Genomic DNA, 19,989 nt, shown 5'->3' on the forward strand with positions numbered 1-19,989 from the left:
CAGTTAGCTAAGAGCCAAAATGTCATCCTCTTAGCAGGATTTTGCAGATATACTGGTGTGACTGGGAATCTTGACAACACATTATTTTTGTTTTGTTATTGGGGCTTTGCTACTGCATTTTGAAACACGTTTCCTAAAATGGTATTGTTAGCAAAAGATGTTAACTGTCGCTTTGAATCAAAGGTATTTTGTAATCAGGTAAACTTAGAAAAACATAGATAATGTATCCTTCGTTTTCATTATTGTGTCAAAGATTCTGAGAAGCTCTGCTGTGAAGTAATCTGTTTAACCTTGCTTAGACCACTATCCATCCATCCATCCATCCATTCATCTGTCCTTCTTTCCATCCATCCATCCATCCATCCATCCGTAACCTTTTTGTTGAGCACCTACTGTGTGAAGGGTACTGTGTTAGGTGCTGCATAAATAGGCATGGCTCCTGTCCTTGTGCAGTTTATAATGGAACTAGGTATCAGTGAAATAATCACAGAAATAAATGCAAAATTACAATACATGACTGATTTTTTTCCCTCATACTTCTGTCATCAGTCCGTCTTAGTATCTTTGTAGGCTCACCCTACTTTATCCAGTTATTAAATATCCATGCTTTTTTATTTCAAAGGTCAGTCTTAGCGCCTCCACCTTAGGGAATCTCATCCAAATCAAATTTAAATCTCTAGTTTAGACCTCGTGACTGAACTCCAGACACCTGTATCCACCTTCACTTGGATATGACAAAGTATTTTAAACTCACCATTTCCAGGCTTCCCTAGCAAACACCGTGTTCTTCCTCCTCTCAGGGATGGAGACCACCAGTTAGCAAGTCAGACACCGATGATACTTGCATCACCAACACTCCCTGCTGTCCCCTCATCCCCTAATGGGAAAAGAGGTGTGTATAAGTGCGTAGAGTGAAGGATGCTTGAGATGAGGTCTGAAGGAGCTCCAGTAGGAGCTGCTGAGGCAGTGGGAGTTGTCATCATGCCATTTCAGACCAAGGGAACAGCATGTGAGAGGACCCTGTTGCAAGAGGGAGTATTACACATTTAACAAACTAAAACAAAGCCCATATTTGATGGACACGATGCTACATTTTTTAATATACAGGTCAAAGGAAAAAGAAATGTCAAGGATTATTCAAACTATGTCCCACAGAACACAGAATTCCATTTCAAAATAAGATGAAGTGTGTATTTCGTGACACAGATCACTGGTAGCCCTAGCAGGAGCTGATAAGGTAATAGAATGGAGGTGGAAACCAGATTGGAGTTGGCTAAAGAGTGAATGAGAGTTGAACATAAATACATTCCTGGGTAACTTTGACTATGGGGGGGGGGAGAGACAGAGAGCTTGTAGGGAGATGTAATATCAAAGGGTGTTTTAACGGGAGAGATCTGAGCAGTCTCAAAAACCACTGAGAAGGATCCAGTTGAGAAATAAAAGTTGCACACTTTTATTGTGGAAAATGAGTTAATTAATGTTTGTAAGTTTCCTGAAAAGGCAAGAGGATAGAATCCGAAACACTGATTGCAGGATTGGATTTCTCTAGAAGGAGGACCAGGTCCTCTTTTGTGTCAGGACGGAAGGAGTACAGAATAGGTGCAGAGCTTATCTGTGGTGGTATGAGATGGAAGACTTCCTACCTCATTGTTTCTGTTTTTCTTTATGAAGTGTGGGAGATAGGGTCTTTTGTTGAAAGTGAAAGAGAAGTGGTCGGTCTGGAGGCCTGAGGAGGATGGGAAATGATTGAAATTGTTGCTGCAGGGAGTGGGACAGTGAAGTGATGAGCCCTCTGGTAGGGGGAACAGCCGGCAGTCAAGGGACCACTGGAGGTTGGAGCTGATGAATTTATAGGAATACCAATCTGCTCTCAGTGTGAGTACAGGGCAGGTGGGTACTGAGCTTCACCCCGGCTTGGGTTTTTGCCACATGACTGCAGCGACTTGCCAGTGGACACAGGAGTTTAGGACATAGGCCGGAACGTGCAGGAGTATAGGACAGGGCAACTAAGCAGGGAGGGGTATGGAAGAACAGGGAGAACGAAAGAGACTGCTAGATTGGGAGAAAGTTGAAGGGCACGTGCCCGGGAAGTCTTATGAGATGGCCATGTTAGAATGAGGAGAATGGTGTTCAAAGGGTGGTGTGCTTGAATTTGTGCTTTGAGGTAGAACAATTACAGGTGATAAAGGGGCAGGTGGTTGTGGTAGAAAGGAAGAGACGACTACTGGAGATGAGAGAGTTAAGGCATGGAGAAGCAACTCGGCGTTCTTCAAACATAATTGATGACAGAACCACTTAAATGGAATATTAAATCGTATGGCCACATTATGAGAGATAGTATCTTAGCTGAACCTTCAGACTTATCAGAACAAATGTGAAGGCATGACCAGGACGATCTTTTCATCTCTTTTTAAAAAGGTTTTTTAAAACAGGACCATGGTTACTAATTGTAGAGTCAACATTAGTAGAAGCCATGGTATCATAAATGCTACTTCTTACTGGTAAAATGCATTTTTCCACTTCACATAAACAACAACTTATGGAATATCATGGAATATTAAAATACATTGAAATCTTTTAAATCTCCTTCCTATTTCCTCCACTTGAGAATAACTTTTTTCCATATCAAAACAATTTCTTCGAAACATGACCAATCTGATTTTCAGGAGAAAGTTTGAGGTCTGCTGTATGATCGATAGCATCTAATTTGTAGGGATGACAGGCGAGTCCCTAAAAGGAATATTTTCTTCGTACGTACTCTGTGACCGTTAAACCGTGAGACTTCATGTCCGGTGTGCGTGTTCGGACCCTTCCCCCAGCCTCCACCTCGCGTTTCCACTGCTTCTTCCACTGATGTTAATGGACATCAAGGCCTGGGCATTCTGGTTTAAAACCCGTATCCCCAAATTGTGGCCAGAAATAACCCAATGCAATCTTGTCCTCATATTGCAATATTTTTTCTCATTTCATCTTTCTTTCCGTGATGAAATTGGATCTTTTCCTGAATTCTTTCTCTGCAACGCATTTGATCCATTTACAAATTTATGTATAAGGAAGTGCTCTAGGAACGTGTGGTCTCCTCATCCTACTCTCATTTTCTGTGCTTGTGAATTTCATAATTGGAATTTCTTAGAATTTTGAGAGAAAGCTTGTAAACGTGGCGCCTGTCCTTAGCTGATTATTTTCAAAATCTCGTAGTATGCTTGTGGAAACATTTTCCCCAGTTTCATATTACTTGACAGCTGTCTTTTGAGCCACATTATTTTATAGATCTGTGTCACCCTTGGCAATAGGGATAGGGAATATGCCAGCATATTCTCTTACCTCTGAGTATCTACAAGGTAAGTAACTACTTTGGACTCTTTCCTTTTTGCTTACCGAAATTGCCAATTTTATATCTAGATTTCCTGTGTTAGATCAAGATATATGCTAACTAGAAGGACGTATGTGTCAACCAGAGTTCTGAAACTTGAGCATGCTTCAGAATCACCTCACGCACTCATTAAAATCCAGAGAGCTGGGTCGAGCCCTAGAATTGCTGATTCCTTAGGTTTGGGGTGGATCCTGGACATTTGCATTCGAACAGGTTTCTTGGTGGTACTGATGCTGCTGGCGTAGGTACAAATACTGCCTGTGTTCTAATGACCTTTCGCTGGGGTGGGGCTCTTCACAGACAGGTGGAGGGTTTGAAGCAGAGAATTGCCGGGAAATCTATTCCTACTGAGAAGTTTGCTGTGAGGAAGTCTCGACGTTACTCCGCCTCATTGCCTGCCCCTGTGAAGCTCGTCTTGCCTGCCCTGGTACCTGCCTTTATTTTTCTTACTGTTTGCGTTCTAGAAATAAATTGTCTATTCATAGCTGCAGGGAGCGTGCCTAACTTTTGTTGTGAAGTTTAGCTCAATTGAAAACCATTGTAAGTGTTTGTGTAAGGTGAACATTCGTAAATAAATTGTTACTAATTACATAATAATAAATATTTTAGCTAATGCTTTTTTGGCTGGTTGGTATGTTCTAGGCACTATGATAAAGGCTGTTTTAAAAATATATGTCATTTAATTCCTACGGTAACTCTATGAGGGTAGTTTCTCTTTGTAGCCCCATTTTACAGAAAAGGAAATTTAGGCAAAGAGAGGTGAGTTGACTCAGTTGAATTTGAGTTGAATTATAATGTAAACCTCATATGTAAGTTTACCTATTCTAGTAGCCACATTCAAAATGAAAAGGTAAAAATTAAAAAGGAAAAGGAAACCTGCAAATAATTTTAAGAATATATTTTGTTTAATCCATTTTATGCAGAATGTTGTTGTTTGAACTTGTAATCAATAAAAATTACATGAGGTATATCACATTCTTTTATATGGTACTAATTCTTTGAAGTCTGGTGTGTATTTTGCTTAGAGTACATCTCTATTTGGACTAGCCACATTTCCTGTGCTCAAAAGCCCTAAGTGGCTGCTGGCTGCTACATTTGACAGCGCAGTGCTGGTGTCACATTATTAATCATTATGCCACGTAGGCTAGACTTCCTAAAAAGTGTAATTTCAACTTAAATTTTTGTAATGAAGACTCTTTTTAAAAGTACTGAATATATCAAATTACTGTGGCCCTTTGAGGCGTTAGCTCTGCGTAAGTAGTCACGTAGCACAGAAAAGCCATTTAGTGCAAGCTAACATCTTCAGTTTTCCTCTGGGGTTTTGTGGAAAATTTTTAACAAAACATTTATTCAGTTATTCAGTTTATTCATATTCAGTTATTCCCCTTTGAAAGTCACTCAGTTGTTTCTAATTTTTCCTATTTTAAACATGCTACAGTGCATACATATTCTTTTATATTTCTCTTTTTGTACATGGGCATATAATTCTCTAGGAAAGCAATGTAAGTCCTGGTTGGTTGTAGGGTATATACATTTAATATTTTGACATTGCCAAGCTGCCCTCCAAAAAGGCTGTACCAATTTAAATTTCTACCAGCAGTGTTTTACTATTTTAATTTGCATTTTCCTGTTGGTGCAGTTGAGCATCTTTTTATGTGCTTATTCCTTTTTATTTCCTTTTTGTATGAATTCTTCATAGACTTCTCTAATTTTTCATTAGGATGTTTATTGTTTGATCATCGAATTATAGGAACTCTTTATAAAAATATACTGTGAGAAAGAAAACTGCAGCCCACAGAATACAGGTGGCAGATGGGAGGTGGGCCTGCAGCTAGTACTGAGATCCAGGTGTTCCCCACTTCAGATAAACAGTCTCAGGGAACACTACCCTCAGAACAGGTTACTCTGTGCCTGTGAGAGACAAAATATTAACATACTGTAATATGAGCACCGATAAAAACGAGCAGCATGCAAATCACAAAAATGACCAAATATCCCTCTTTCCCAGGTAACCTGGGAGCCTCCTGCTGTTTTACCAGTTACAGGTTTTAGCTCCATTCCTGATTCATTTCTGTCAGTGATTTGTGCTTGGAAATGTGTTCTTTCTGTGTTGCAGAACTTTCCTGAAAATCTTCCAGAGCACCATAGTTCTTTTTCTGCTATGGAACTTAGATGTTAGCTATATCCTGCTTTGATTATGAAGGGTCTTACAGAACGTTAACTCACTGTACTTATTTCTCCAGATCTTAGGGTGTAAAATTGGCTTGAATTTGTGGTAACTAGGAATTTGCCTAAAATCCTGTATTTCAGAAAATCTCAGATAGGAGCTTGTCTTCTTCTGATGAAATATTTCGTTAATAAATGCAAAATTTTAAAAGCGATCATCGTCAATTAACATAAATATTCCATTAATGTAATGAATCGAGCTGTTAGTAATGAATTGACCTATCAGCAACAAGAAACTGTTAGATGTAAAATAAAACTTAGCATGTGTTGACCTTAGTTTTTTCAGTGCCATAAAGTAAAGATGACTTTGTTGCCACTCTACTCAAATGCATTTTCTTCATTTCCACTGCTTCCCTGTAAGAAGCTGTTCAAACAGTATCTTTATAATATTTTCAAATATATTTCCAAGAAGGTACTAATCACCCTGCTTATTTCATTCCATTAAAAATATGAACTGCACTACCAGGAAGATTAGAAGAATATTTTTAAGCAAAAGCACATTTGCTTTTGGTGCAAAAAATCCCACTCATCTCTTAGCCTATTAAATGTAATTTGCAATGAGAAAGCATTAGTTTCCCTTTTCAGGTGCTTTCATTCAACCATATGACCTTTAAATGAATGCATTTTCTGCGTATTGGATTGCATTACTGGACTGTCACATGTTTTAATGGTATAAAAGAATCTAAGCCCAGTAAAATATTTCCTGTGTTCATTTCCCGTGATGTTCTTGGAGGCAATCTATGTAAATGATTGACAGATATTTTAAAATGTTTCCCTTAAGAGTAACAACGAAAATTTGTATTAGATAGAATTGTTTATACTATCAGTTTAAAATATTATATTTATTTCTGTGTCTGTAATTTATTATATTCTAAAAGGATTAAATACCGGTAGGTACTTAATAAATATTTGTTAAATGAATGAGTAAATTAATTTTTCAGTAAAAACATGCTATACTGTATGTATTAAATTACTTCATAGTATAAAAGGCAAAAAGCATATAATAAAATCACGAAACTTCAAGTGAGGAACGCTAAGGAAAATGATCCCTAAATGTTGTCCCGCGATCCCCAGCAACCAAGGCAAAACGTACATACGTAGTTTTGTTGCCTTGTTTTCATAAAGGATATCAAATAACCACACATAATTGTAAATGGTTTTTCATTCTTCCTTGTTAGGAAATGATGTACATCTGGAATGGTTTTCCAGTACTGTGCAAAAGAAAGGACCTTTCTGAAAATCTGTTGTTAACTGTTGAAAAGGCTGAGGCAACTTTACAAAATGAAAGTAAGTATGAAAAGTAATAGCCTTGAAATTTTTACCATTACCCTTCTCTTATCCTATCCCTGTGCACATCTGCCCATGTTAATCTGTGTGTGTCACAAGGACAAAAGAGCTTGGGCTGCAGGTGTCTGGGTGATTGCATTCAAGCTGAAGGGAGGAATGATGCATGCGCCAAACATGGATGGGCCTTGGGGACATTAGCCTAAGTGAAAGAAGCCAGTTGCAAAAGACTACATGTTATGATCTGTAAAGACAGAAAATAGATTAGTGGTTGCCAAGGGATGGGAAAACTGAGGTGAGGGTGATAGCTCAAGGGTATGGCATTTCTTTTTTGGGGTGATGAAAATGTTCTAAGATCGATTGTGGTGATGGTTGTACAACTCTGTAATATACTCAAGCCAGCGAATTGCCTACTTTAGATAGGTGAATGGTATGCTGTGTGAATTAGACCTTAATAAATCTGTTACCAAAAAGGATGAAAGGAAGAAGGCAGTCGAGTTAGAGCAGCACAAGGAAAGCATGCACTTCTGGTTTTAGTTTGTGACGCTTTCCATGCCTCCTTTTGCTCTCTAATGAATATGTTTTTGTAGACACACAGAATTGTTTTCAAGTTTAATCTTATCACAGTTTAATTTTTCACTCATTATTTTTAGTTGTACTAGAGGCCCCTCTCCAGTTTACTGGACGCTCCATTCCCTGGAAGCAGCTGGCCTGTTAGTACAAGGCTTATAGTCCCAACTCCCCAGCTGCAAGAGTCTAGGAAACAGACCTCATCGCTCCGAGTCTCGGTTTCTTTTAAAACGAGAGTGGTGTGGCACCAGGTGATATCCAACGTTTCCTTGTTCTGACATTTTCTAATTATCTTTAATAGAGGCTTTCTCCTTTGATAAGCCATGCCATGAATGGTACCCTTTGCCGTTTCTTATCAACCCCCAAATCATTTGGGTAACATCCCAAGATAATGGTCTTATTATCTGGAACGTTCTAACCACAGAAGTTAAATGAAAACTTCTATGGTGATAAACAGGGTAAAGGGCATAGAAATTCACAGTCAGGGAAAATTATAACAGTTAACTCATTTTTCTTAGCTGGAAAAAGATGGGCACTGAAGGAGCACTGCCTCCCTACTCAATATACTTGCCTACTCCCCTCCACCCGCCATGGGGAGTACGTTAGTGAATATGGCTCCAGGGACCAGGACCTCATTTGGATCAGTTTTGTATTTGGAGCTACGGTATGGAACTGAAATGCTTAATGACATTACTCTTTACAATTTAAAAAAATTAAACACATCATTACAGTTGATAGATGTAGGTGAAAAAAGTCACCCATATTTTTCCTGCAACACAATTAATTTATAATTTTTGTGTATTTCATCCTATTCCGACTTATTTTTATAGTTAACTGTCAGTGTACCGACATACACTAGCCTAGTTTTTCTTTGCTGAATATATCATACACTTTTTTTAAAAATCGAGGTGTAATTGACATAAAAAAACATTGTATTAGTTTCAGGTGTACAACATAATGGTGCAGTATTTGTATACATTGCAAAATGATTACCACAATAAATCTAGTTAACATCTGTCACCATACATAGTTACACAATTTTTTTCTTCTGATGAGTGCTTTTAAGATCTGCCGCGTTTTGCTGTGCATAATGCTCACTTTATTGCCCAGATTTGTGAGGGAAAAATAAGGATGAGCATTATACATGGGTAGTACTAATTCCATATCTATATAAATGTTTATAATTCTTTTGTTTATGCTTATGAGTTAAAACTGTAACTCTAGACATCAATGACGATATCTGTATGCAAAATAATACCCTGGAATACGATAACAGATTTTGCTGAACTTATAACGAACTTTCAATAATGAAGAGTTCTTAGCCTTCTGTGATGCATACATATCGTAAATTTGTTACCGGTACATAACATTTCTTGTGCCTTGTATCTGTTCTTGTATTTTGTAATTATTCGTTACGTAAAATTTCTTCTACCATAATGGGTTAAAAAATAAATGCTAAAATTCCTTTATAATACAAAAAACAAGTACCTAAATGTAAATAAATAAAAATTTGAATTACAAAATTAAAACAAAAGAATTTTTCCCTGAAAGTTTGGGCCAAAAATGTTGGTGCGCATTATACACAGGAGCACATTATACATGGCAAAATACGGTACTCGCTTACCATGTTTCTCTGAAAATAAGACCTAGCCGGACAATGAGCTCTAATGCGTCTTTTGGAGCAAAAATTAATAGAAGACCCGGTCTTATTTTGCTGTAATATAAGACCGGGTCTTATATAATACCATATAATATAAGATTGGGTCTTCTATTAATTTTTGCTCCAAAAGACGCATTAGAGCTCATTGTCCGGCTAGGTCTTATTTTCGTGGAAATATGGTAGCAGCTTTCAAATACACAATACAGTATTATTAACTATAGTCACTATGCTATATATTACGTCTCCGTGACTTATTTATTTTATAACTGGAAGTTTGTACTTTTTGACCCCTTTCACCATTTGCCCACCCATGACCCCCTGTCCCCAGCAACCACCAATCTGTTCTCTGTATCTAATGAACGTGGGTTTTTTTTTTTTAAGATTCTCTATATAAGTGAGATCATACCATATTTGTCTTTATCTGATTTATTTCACTTAGCATAATACCATCAAGGTCCATCCATGTTTTTGTAAATGGCGAGATTTAATTCTTTTTTATGGCTGAGTAATATTCGTATGTGTGTGCACACGCTCGCGTGTGTGATTATCTTTTTTTTTTTTTTGAAGATTTATTGGGGAAGGGGAACAGGACTATATTGGGGATCGGTCTGTATTTCCAGGACTTTTTTCCCAAGTCAAGTTGTTGTCCTTTCAGTCTTAGTTGTGGAGGGCGCAGCTCAGCTCCAGGTCCAGTTGCCGTTGCTAGTTGCAGGGGGCGCAGCCCACCATCCCTTGCGAGAGTCGAGGAATCGAACTGGCAACCTTGTGGTTGAGAGGACGCACTCCAACCAACCGAGCCATCCAGGAGCTCAGCGGCAGCTCAGCTCAAGGTGCCTGTTCAATCTTAGTTGCAGGGGGCGCTGCCCACCATCCTTTGCAGGACTCGAGGAATTGAACTGGCAACCTTGTGGTTGAGAGCCCACTGGCCCATGTGGGAATCGAACCGGAAGCCTTCGGAGTTAGGAGCATGGAGCTCTAACTGACTGAGCCACCAGGCCGGCCCTGATTATCTTTATTTATCCAGTGATTGACACTTAGGTTATTTCCATATCTTGGCTATTGTAAATAACGCTGCGATAAATATGAGGTGCTTATATCTTGTGGATTTAGTGTTTTCCTTTCCTTTGGATAGATACCCAGAATGGAATTGCTAGATCATATGGTATTTCTGTTTTTTAAAATTATTTTCAGGTGTACAAAACAACATAATGATTAGACATTTACACCCCTCCCAAAGTGAATAACACCCCCAAATCTACTACCCTTCTGACATCATATGTAGCTATTACAATACCGTTGACTATATTATCTATGCTGTACTTTTACATCTTGTGACTATATAAATATATACTTAATTATAGTTGCCATTCAGTATTATTTTATATTAGTTTCAGGTTTACAGCGCAGTGGTTATGCATTTATTAATATATAACCTATGAAGTGATCCCCCGATAAGTCCAGTACCCATCTGACACCCTGCATGATCTTTACAACATTATTGATTATATTCCCCATACTGTATTTCACATCCCCATGACTATTTTGTGACTACCAATTTGTATTTTCTAATCCCTTTATGTTCTCCCCCATATCCCAATGCCCCTCCCTTCTAGCAACCATCGTTTTTTTCTTTGTATCTCTGAGGCTATTTCTGTTTTGTTTGCTCATTTATTCCATTCTTTAGATTCCACATATAAGTGAGATCATATAGTATTTGTTTTTCTCAGTCTGACTTATTTCACTTAGCATGATATCCTCTAGGTCCATCCATGTTGTTGCAAATGGTAAGATTGCATTCTTTTCATGGCTGCGTAATACTCCGTTGTATGAATGTATCACAATTGCTTTTTTTAAATTATTATTATTAGTTTCAGATGTACAAAACAATATAATAGTTAGGCATTTATACCCCTCACAAGGTGATAACCCCCCACCCCCAATCTACTACCCCTCTGACATCGTATATAGGTGTTACAGTTCCACTGACTCTATTCCTTATGCTGTACTCCACATCCTGTGACTATGTGTATATGTATATAAAATTATAGTTGACATTATTTTTCAGCTTCAGCTTCAGGTGTATACTGCAGTGGTCAGACACCTACACCATCCCTGAAGTGGTCTCCCTAATAAGACAAGTGTCCATCGGATACCCTATAAAATCTTTACAACACTATTGATTATGTTTCCCAAACTGTCTTTCATATCCCCATGGCAATCTTGTGGTTACCCGTTGTGCTTTCTAATCCCCTCACCTTCTCCCTCATCTCCACCCTTATCCCCAACTCCCTCCTATGTAGCAACCCTCAGTTTTTCCTCTATGTCTCTGAGACTGTTTCTGATTAGTTTGTTCATTTGTTCTATTCTTTAGATTCCACATATAAGTGAGATCATATGGTATTTGTCTTTCTCCGTCTGACTTATTTCACGTAGCATAATGTTCTCTAGGTCCATCCATATCATTGCAAATGGTAAGATTTCATTCTTCTTTATGGCCGAGTAATACTCCATTGTATAAACGAACAACAGTTTCTTAATCCAGTCGTCTACCGATGGGCATTTCGGTTGTTTCCATGTTCTGGCTAGTGTGCATAACGCCACAATAGCCACATAGGGGTGCATAAATTTTTTCGAATTAGTGTTTGGATTTCTTTGTCTAACTACCCAGGAGTGGAATTGCTGAGTCATAAAGTAGTTCTATTTTTAATTTTTTGAGGAACCTTTATACTGTTTCCCATAGTGGCTGCACCAATTTGTAATCCCACCAGCAGTGTACAAAGGTTCCCTTTTCTCTGCATCCTCACCAACACTTGTTATTTGTTGATTTATTGATGATAGCCATTCTGACAGGAGTGAGGTGGTATCTTGTGGTTTTTATTTGGATATCTCTGATGATTAGTGACATTGAGCATCTTTACATATGTCTGTTTGCCATCTGTATGACTTCTTTAGAAAAATGTCTCTTCATGTCCTCTGCCCATTTTTTAATTGGGCTGTTTGGTTTTTTGGTGTTGAGTTATATGAGTTTTTTTTTTATAAATTTTGGATATGAACCCCTTATCAGATGTATCATTGGCAATCCCATTCAGTAGGATGTCTTTTCATTTTGTTGATGGTTTCCTTTATTGTGAAAACCTTTTTAGTTTGATATAGTCCCATTTCTTTTTTCTTTTTTTTCCCTTGCTCTAGGAGACATATCAGTAAAAATATTACTAAGGGTAATATCTGCGAGTTTACTTCCTATATTTTCTTCTAGGAGTTTTATGGTTTTGGGTCTTACATTTAAGTCTTTAATCCATTTTGAAACTATTTTTGTAGATTGTGTTTAAGAAGGTAGTCCAATTTCATTTATTTTTTTGCATGTATCCGTCCAATTTTCCCAGCACCATTTATTGAATAGACTGTCTTTACTCCAATGTTAATTCTTGCTTGCATTGTCGTAGATTAAATGACCATACAGACATGGAATTTTTTCAGGCTCTCTATTCTGTTCCATTGAACTATGTGTCTGTTTTTATGCCAGTACCATGCTGTTTTGGTTACTATGGCCTTGTAGTGTAATTTGATATCAGGTATCGTGATACCTCTCCTTTGTTCGTATTTTTCAAGATTGCCGTGGCTATTCGGGGTCTTTTATGGTTCCATATACATTTTAGGATTATTTAGGATTATTTGTTCTCGTTCTGTGAAAAATGTCATCGGTATTTTGATAGGGATTGTGTTGAATCTATATATTGCTTTGGGTAGTATGGACATTTTAACTATATTCTTTCTATCCATGAACATGGTATAGGTTTCCATTTATTCGTATCTTCTTTACTATCACTCTTCAATGTCTTATAATTTTCTGAGCACAGGTCTTTTACTTCCTTGGTTAAATTTATTCCTAAGTATTTTTTTTTTTGATGCAATTGTACGGTGGTTCTATTTTTACCATAAATTTCTATTAAAGGCAGCATTTTTATAAAAGGACCATAGTTCCCTTTGTCTTCTTTTTCTCTTCCCCTTTTAGAGAAAAGTTATAACACTTCAACTCCTAATGAGCTGGAGCTTAGGTAGAGAAGCCAAATATTGAGATATTCATCTTCACAGACTGATAATTCTCTTTGATTTCTGGGCACCCGGGAAACAAGTGGATGAGAAGCCTCATGAAACTGGGATCAAAAAGAAGACTTCAAAGTTTTGTCTATTTTACACACAACCAAAGGAGCGTATATATAAGTACAGACGACAGACTCACTTTATGGACATTTCAGACTTTGTGTGTTGTTCTAGAAGTTCCAACGTATTTTCTGTATAGTTTCTATTAGCATAGAGTTGTGATGAGCTTCCTTACTATTTTTTTATAATTGTATCTTTTTAAGTTTTCACTGTTTTGGTAGTAAAATGTACATAAAGTTTACCATGTTAATTATTTTTAACTATACAGTTCAGTAATGTTAAGTATATTCACATGGTTGTGCAACCTGTCTCCAGAACTTTTTCATACCCATTAAACAATAACTCCCCATTTCTCCCTACCCCCGGCCATGGCCACCACCATTCTACTTCGTTTCTATGAATTTGACTATAGAAACTTCATGTAAGTGGAGCCATATAATATTTGTCTCTTTGTGACTGGATTATTTCACTTAGCATAATCCCCTACATCCATACTGTAGCATGTCAGAATCTCTTTTCCTTTTTAAAGCTGCATAATTTTCCATTACATTATATAACACATTTTGTTTATGTATTTATCCTTCGATGCACATTTGGATTGCTTCCACCTTTTGGCTATTGTGAATAATACTTCTATGAACATGGGTATGCAAATAATTTTTTGAGACCCTGCTTTCATTTCTTTTAGATATATTCCCAGAAGTGTACTGGGTCATATGCCATTTCTATTTTTAATTTGTTGAGGAATGACCATACTGTTTTCTATAGACCCTGCGCCATTTTACATTCCGACCAACAGTGTACAAGGATTCCAATTTCTCTACATTCTTGTCAACACTTATTATTTTATTTCTTTTTATTTTTTTTGGTTTTTGTTTTTGTGTTAGTGATCCTAATGGGTGAGGTGATCTTTACTATTTTTAATGTGAAATAATTTCAAAAAGGAAAAATACTTCAATTTGTTTTTGAGTGAAAAATCAACATAAGTCACATCATTTCAAATTATATGAAATGAAACTGTATGAAAGTTCACCTTAAAAATGAGATATCACAAAATGTAATTCTGTAAAATGTATTTGAACAATTTTATTACTATTCATTTTTTTCCGACTAATTTGGCCACTTTTCATCAGTTTGTTCATTTGAACACTCTTTCCTTGCTAGATATAGAATTATGACAGTCAGAGAAAACATTTGTTCCTGCTATTAAGGGACTTACGTATGATTAAATCCCACTATCCACAAACTAAATGAAAGTTTAACTAAATGGAAAAATGAATATTTTTAAATAAGTGGATTTTTGAAAACTGGGAGGTAAAGGAAAACTTTTTATTAAGTGAAAACATTTGTAGGGTACTTTTTTCTCCCAGAAAATAGGCCAGCTTGCTTCCTCTGTTTTGCTACAAAGATGAGTTTGGGTTCAGTAGAGTAAATTCTGATGTTTGAATGTCCGTCTTTTTAGTGTAGACTAATATGTACCACTAGGGAGCAGGGCATTTGCATATTAAGAAGTCCTAAGGGACCACTGGGTTTTCTCTACTTAAGGAGGCTCTTCATCCCTACCCTTAAGTTTATATTGCCCCTCCATTGGTGGGGGAAAAAAATTAAAGGAATAATATATGTATCAAACTACGCATGTAAATGCATTAGGGATTTAGAAAACCAAGACAATGTGTCTATCCATTCCTTCCTCTTTTAAAGACATATTGAGATGATAGGCTTAAGAGATATTTAAGCAGGGCTGGGGGAAGCTCAGACAGACACATCATATTTCATAAAATTCTGTTTTTATATGTCTTACCCGAGGTTAAAAAATGTATATATGGTTTGTTTTCTGAAGATCGATTTTGCCAGGTGTTACGCATGAAATTTATGATGATCTCTTCCAGGTCCATTGTTTTATGCAGGAAGATTGCCTGACATGAGCTCCCTCTGAACCGCCTCCCTTTCCCAACGACTGTTATGATCTTTGAGTAATTGAGTTCCTATTCTTCTTCAGAGTCAGAGGAAAAAAATCCAAATTTGGAGAATAGAGTAAAATTGTAAACTCGAGGTGACTTCATCTTCACCCTATCCCTCCTCCACTTCATTATTAGGAATTGAATGTGTTTTTGCTTCTACCTTTGGCAAGTATCTCAAAAGTCAAAGATGGCAGAGGGGACAATTGGTTTTCTAATCTGACAATGCCAGAATTCTGAAAGGCTGGTCATGGGTACAAAGGGAGGAATACTGTTTAAAGAGAGAAAAATATTTAGAATAAAATGCCTGGAGTCAGCGTTTGCTGTTTATTCCATTAGTGTTTCATTTGAAATCTAACCACATTCAACATGTAGCCAGAAGTTAGTACAATAGCTTTTCTTTGACTATTCATTGTGGTTAATTTGCTTGGTGAAATTGGATAGCAAACACAGAGTTCCTTAAAAGAGAAGAAAGTCATTTGCTTTATGGCTTTTCACTTCCTAAATCTATTTTCAATTTTTTCCTTTGGTATATTTCAACTCGCTTCTAAAAAGTTTAATATAGATATTTTTGACGTTTGGGCCTCAGACTTTTTTTTCCCCTCAGCCTACACTTTGTTTTATTATTAAGTGCAGATCTTTTGTGATGAAAATGTGCTTTGGCAGCATTATCATGTAATTTTCTTGGAATGTACAATGGAAACTGTTGAAATGTTCATCCATGAACTCACCCATAAGCTGGAGAATCATAAACAGTCATATTTTAAGAGAAAATAGTCATCTGACAAATAGTGCTCTGTGGTCTGAGAAAATGATGGTTTGCTTTCTTAGGTTTTTGGAGGACTTTTGTGTTTTCGAACCCATTTTCCATATCTCTAACCCATGATCTAAATCAGGGGTGTCCAAACTTTTTTCAACGTTTTTCACCAAGGGCCATATGCGGTAAAATACACAAACAGCCGGGCCACTCACTCGAGGTGAAGTACGTATTGCCTCACCTGGTTTATTTAAGTAAACTAAATATATTTTTGGAATTTGCTGTGGGCCAATTAAAAATGGATTGCGGGCCGCAGTTGGCCCGTGGGCCGCATTTTGGACACCCCTGATCTAAATGAAAGTTAAGTGTGTTGTGGCGTTACTGGTACTTTAGCTTCCCATTCTGTTATGTCTTTTCCTAAGCAAAATCATCGTTCAATGAGCACCAGAATTTTGTGGTAACACGAACTGTTAGAAAATCTACACAGAACTCAGTAAAATGCACAAAAATGATACTAAAATTAGCATCTAACATGGACTCTAAGGGTTTGGTTGTAGGCCTGGAAAGATAATGCTTCTTAAATGTATATTTCAGCCAGCATCCGTGATTAGAAGCATGAATGTGTGTGTGTGTGTGTGTGTGTGTGTGTGTGTGTGTGTGTTACAAAGTGGTCCTTAAGTAATAGGAAAGGTAAAGTGGTATTGATATCTGTGATTTTCTTGGTGAATGACCTATGAGATCTGGAAGCGAGAGGTGAGTATCAGCTGTTTTCAGCACCTAGAAGTAAAGTGACTTCCTTCTAGTTGGTTAAGTGGCATCGTTAACCTCCCATAGACACTAACTGAAAACCAGCATGTGTTAATGGTAATTTCTGAGGTTTGTTCTGAAAGCAGGAGGATTCCAGTATGAGGGGCTCCCAGGGCCTCATTAGTTTGGTTTACTGCCTCCCCCTCGCCCCCACCACCGTGTTGTCACAGCCTGAAATGTATAAATTATCAGTCTGCCTGGAATGACTTCTTAGTTGCACCTAACTTGCAAAAACCCCCAATTTCAAAAGTGGTAGATGTGAAATGGCTACCTTTGTCAGGTCGATGTCACACATAATATGGTTCCTTCTGTTTAATATTCTACAGCCTTGGGCTGTAGAAGGCAAAGCGGTGAAAGAAAAACCTTTACATTAGCCTCAAGTAGTTAGTAGTGGGTGAGGATTTTAGGTAACTGGTGTGTACTTCAGAACCATTTTATCTAATTGTATGACATAATATCCCCTCAAAAAAAGGTAGCCTGGGAGGATTGATAAGTTATGAACATAATGATCTGGAGAGGGTATTCTGCATCCTGAATTTTTAATGGGTAGAAGCCATCTGCTTCTCCATATGGAAGTGTTATCCTCATCTGCACGAAGCCAACACATTTAGAAGCCAGAACCACAGGAGGAGGCAGCCTTCTTTCTCCTCATGGCTTTACCTTGTACAGCATTAATAAAGCTCTTTATTTAGAGTTCAGATTTTCTGCTGTTATATGTAAGGACGCATAATTCAGAATATGAGCACCGGGAAAAAAATGTTAAGTGGGCGGAGTGAACTCCTTAATAAAATGGTGTACTAACCTAATGTAGTACATTCAGTATTCTTTTAATTAAAATTGCTTTTTCATTGTGTTTTGTTCAGTGAGGCATAGCAAGTGCTAAAAAATATTTTTCTTAGCTTTAAAGTGTTTTTCTTTTTGTGCGTGATTTTTGTTTGTTTTGCTTTAAGACTTCAGTGACTACTCGGTGGATGACGAGTGCTTAGTGAAGCTGCTCAAAGGATGCTGCCTGAAAAACTTACAGCGGCCCTTGCAAGCGGAATTGTGTTTCAGTCATGTTATCCAAAGGTAAAAAAAAACAAGGAAACCAACCTGAGCGAAATTGTGGCTTTTGGGGAATAACTGAAAAAGTAGTGCTTTTATCTCTTGCTGCTAACCTTTTCCTTGGTGTTACCAGAGAGAGAATCCAGTAGTGTTTTCTCCATTCTTCGAGAAGAAAATTATAATGTAAGTGGAACGTGGCTTTGTGCATTTCCACTTGGTGTTTAAAGGTGACCCACAAAAACTAAACTGACAGCCAAGCTAACAGGTGTCTGTCTAAACTCTGGCAGCGATGTATTGAACCTCTGATACTTTTTTGATTCCTGCCTTTGCTTTCCCGTTTATTTATTCCATAGATATTTAAGCACACCCTGTGTGCCAGAGACTGTTCTGGAGCCTAGGGATTCAGAGTTGAGTAAAGAGACTTGCCATCATTGAGATAGTAATTTGGCGGGGAAGAAAGACATGTGATGAATGCTATAACTGCTTCTCCTTTGGAAAGGGCATTTCTTCTGTATATACATGAGTTTTTGGGGTTTTTTTCCTCAATATTAATAACACTAATGATGGTGATGTTCTGCTCCTTTACTAAACAGAGAGTTGAGTCAAGGTTCTGATGCCTGGTTTTGTTCTCTATTTCTGGAGTCATAAATGCAAATACCTACAGCTGCCAGACAAGCAGCCTTCCTGAGTGATGGCAGGAATAGGGCTTGGTAGGCACTGCAGACCGAGGAGCTTGTGTGTTCTCTCTAGACAATGCAGCCACTCCTTAGTGCTAATTGATGATTGTTCTGTACAGTGTAGGCCCAGTTACAATCATCCATGCAACTTTTCATGAAAAGCCTGGAATATGGATTTTATGGAAAACCTCCTGATTTTTAAATATTGGCTGACATTTTTTGAAAACACTGTAAGCCGAATAGATCACAGCCACTGACTGCCAGTTGATGTCCTCTGTTCCATATCACGTGTCTTCCCATCCATGGCCATTCATCCTCTTCTTTGTGACAATATTTTACGAGTATTTAGGAGGACTGGTGTTTTTATCAGAAGGAGACCATGTCTATCTTTCAAATAAGTAGTATACTGTTCTTAGTGAGCATGTTAAAGAAGTAGCCATGGAGTTCTATTTTACTGTTGTTTTTATAAGGATCAAAAGGATGACTAAAAGTATTACCCGTTTGTGCTGTTTGTTGTGGTTTAACAATAGTGAATTGTTTGCGCATGTGTTTTATAATTTTGGATTGCGAGTTTTTCTTCATTGGCACTTTATCTTGAGACTCCTGTGAGACTAGGATTGAGGAAGAGTCTCTCTCAAGTCACTTTGCTTTTCTTTCTCCCACATGCCGCCAAAACTTTTGCAGCCCAGGCCCACAGTTTTGTTCATTTCATTGCTTAGAGGTTCTTGGATCCTTGGGGCAATGTAAATTTGAATTGCAGACGAATGTGAGGGCAGACTATTAGTTATTAAGGTCCCAAGAAAGGTGCTTTTACTTCCCACCTAGAGCACAGGCTACCAGTGATTGAGCTTTTTATAATCTGCCCTTTCTCTGAGGGAGGAGCTGTTCAAGGGCCCAGCTTACATAGAGGTCCCAGGCCTGGCTCCCTGTCCCGTATGGGCCCAAAGCCTCACCTCCTGCTTGGACATTGAGACACAAGCCCTGGTCGGTGCAGACCGAAGCCGACCCCAGGAGTGCTTTGGCATCATCCACATACTCAGAGTTCTGGTTTTGTTTTGTTTTCAGTTGGAGAATTTTTCTTAATGTTCCTTTGAGCTGAGCTATGCCTTTGAAAATGTGTTATTCCTATTTTTTTCAGTGCTTTGAAATGTTTTTTCATCAGAGAGTTTTCATAATATTGCTGAAAACAAAAGTGTTGACTTCTTTATTGACATGTTTTAGTGTTATAAGACTTAACAATACAAAGCAAAGTGAACCTTAGCAAAAACAACACAGCATCCTTATTTCTAAATGGAGTCCTTTCCTGAACACATTCATACTCGGAAGGATGATCTTGTCCTTTCCAGAGTTAATCTTTGAAGATCTGCATGTACTCGTCTAACTATGGGGCAATAAACAATCCTCAGTGCTGGACTGAGATTAAAGAGTAAGATAGGAGGTAAGCATATTAAAAGCATGCTATTTATTGCCAT

General features: G+C 37.7%; 1 protein-coding gene across 3 annotated transcripts in view; it reads left to right on the top strand.

Moving 5' to 3' along the window:
• The window catches only part of TTC39B (tetratricopeptide repeat domain 39B), a 132,946-nt gene that overhangs the window by 100,166 nt on the left and 12,791 nt on the right, over positions 1–19,989 (top strand). For all 3 annotated transcript variants that reach the window (XM_033123043.1, XM_033123045.1, XM_033123044.1), the window contains 3 exons: positions 3,674–3,800; positions 6,778–6,886; positions 17,747–17,864. In XM_033123043.1, the coding sequence (XP_032978934.1) occupies positions 3,674–3,800; positions 6,778–6,886; positions 17,747–17,864 (354 nt within the window). The remainder of the gene's footprint in view (positions 1–3,673; positions 3,801–6,777; positions 6,887–17,746; positions 17,865–19,989) is intronic.

The sequence above is a fragment of the Rhinolophus ferrumequinum genome, chromosome 12 (genome assembly GCF_004115265.2).
Source record: "Rhinolophus ferrumequinum isolate MPI-CBG mRhiFer1 chromosome 12, mRhiFer1_v1.p, whole genome shotgun sequence".
Taxonomy (NCBI): Eukaryota; Metazoa; Chordata; class Mammalia; order Chiroptera; family Rhinolophidae; genus Rhinolophus; species Rhinolophus ferrumequinum.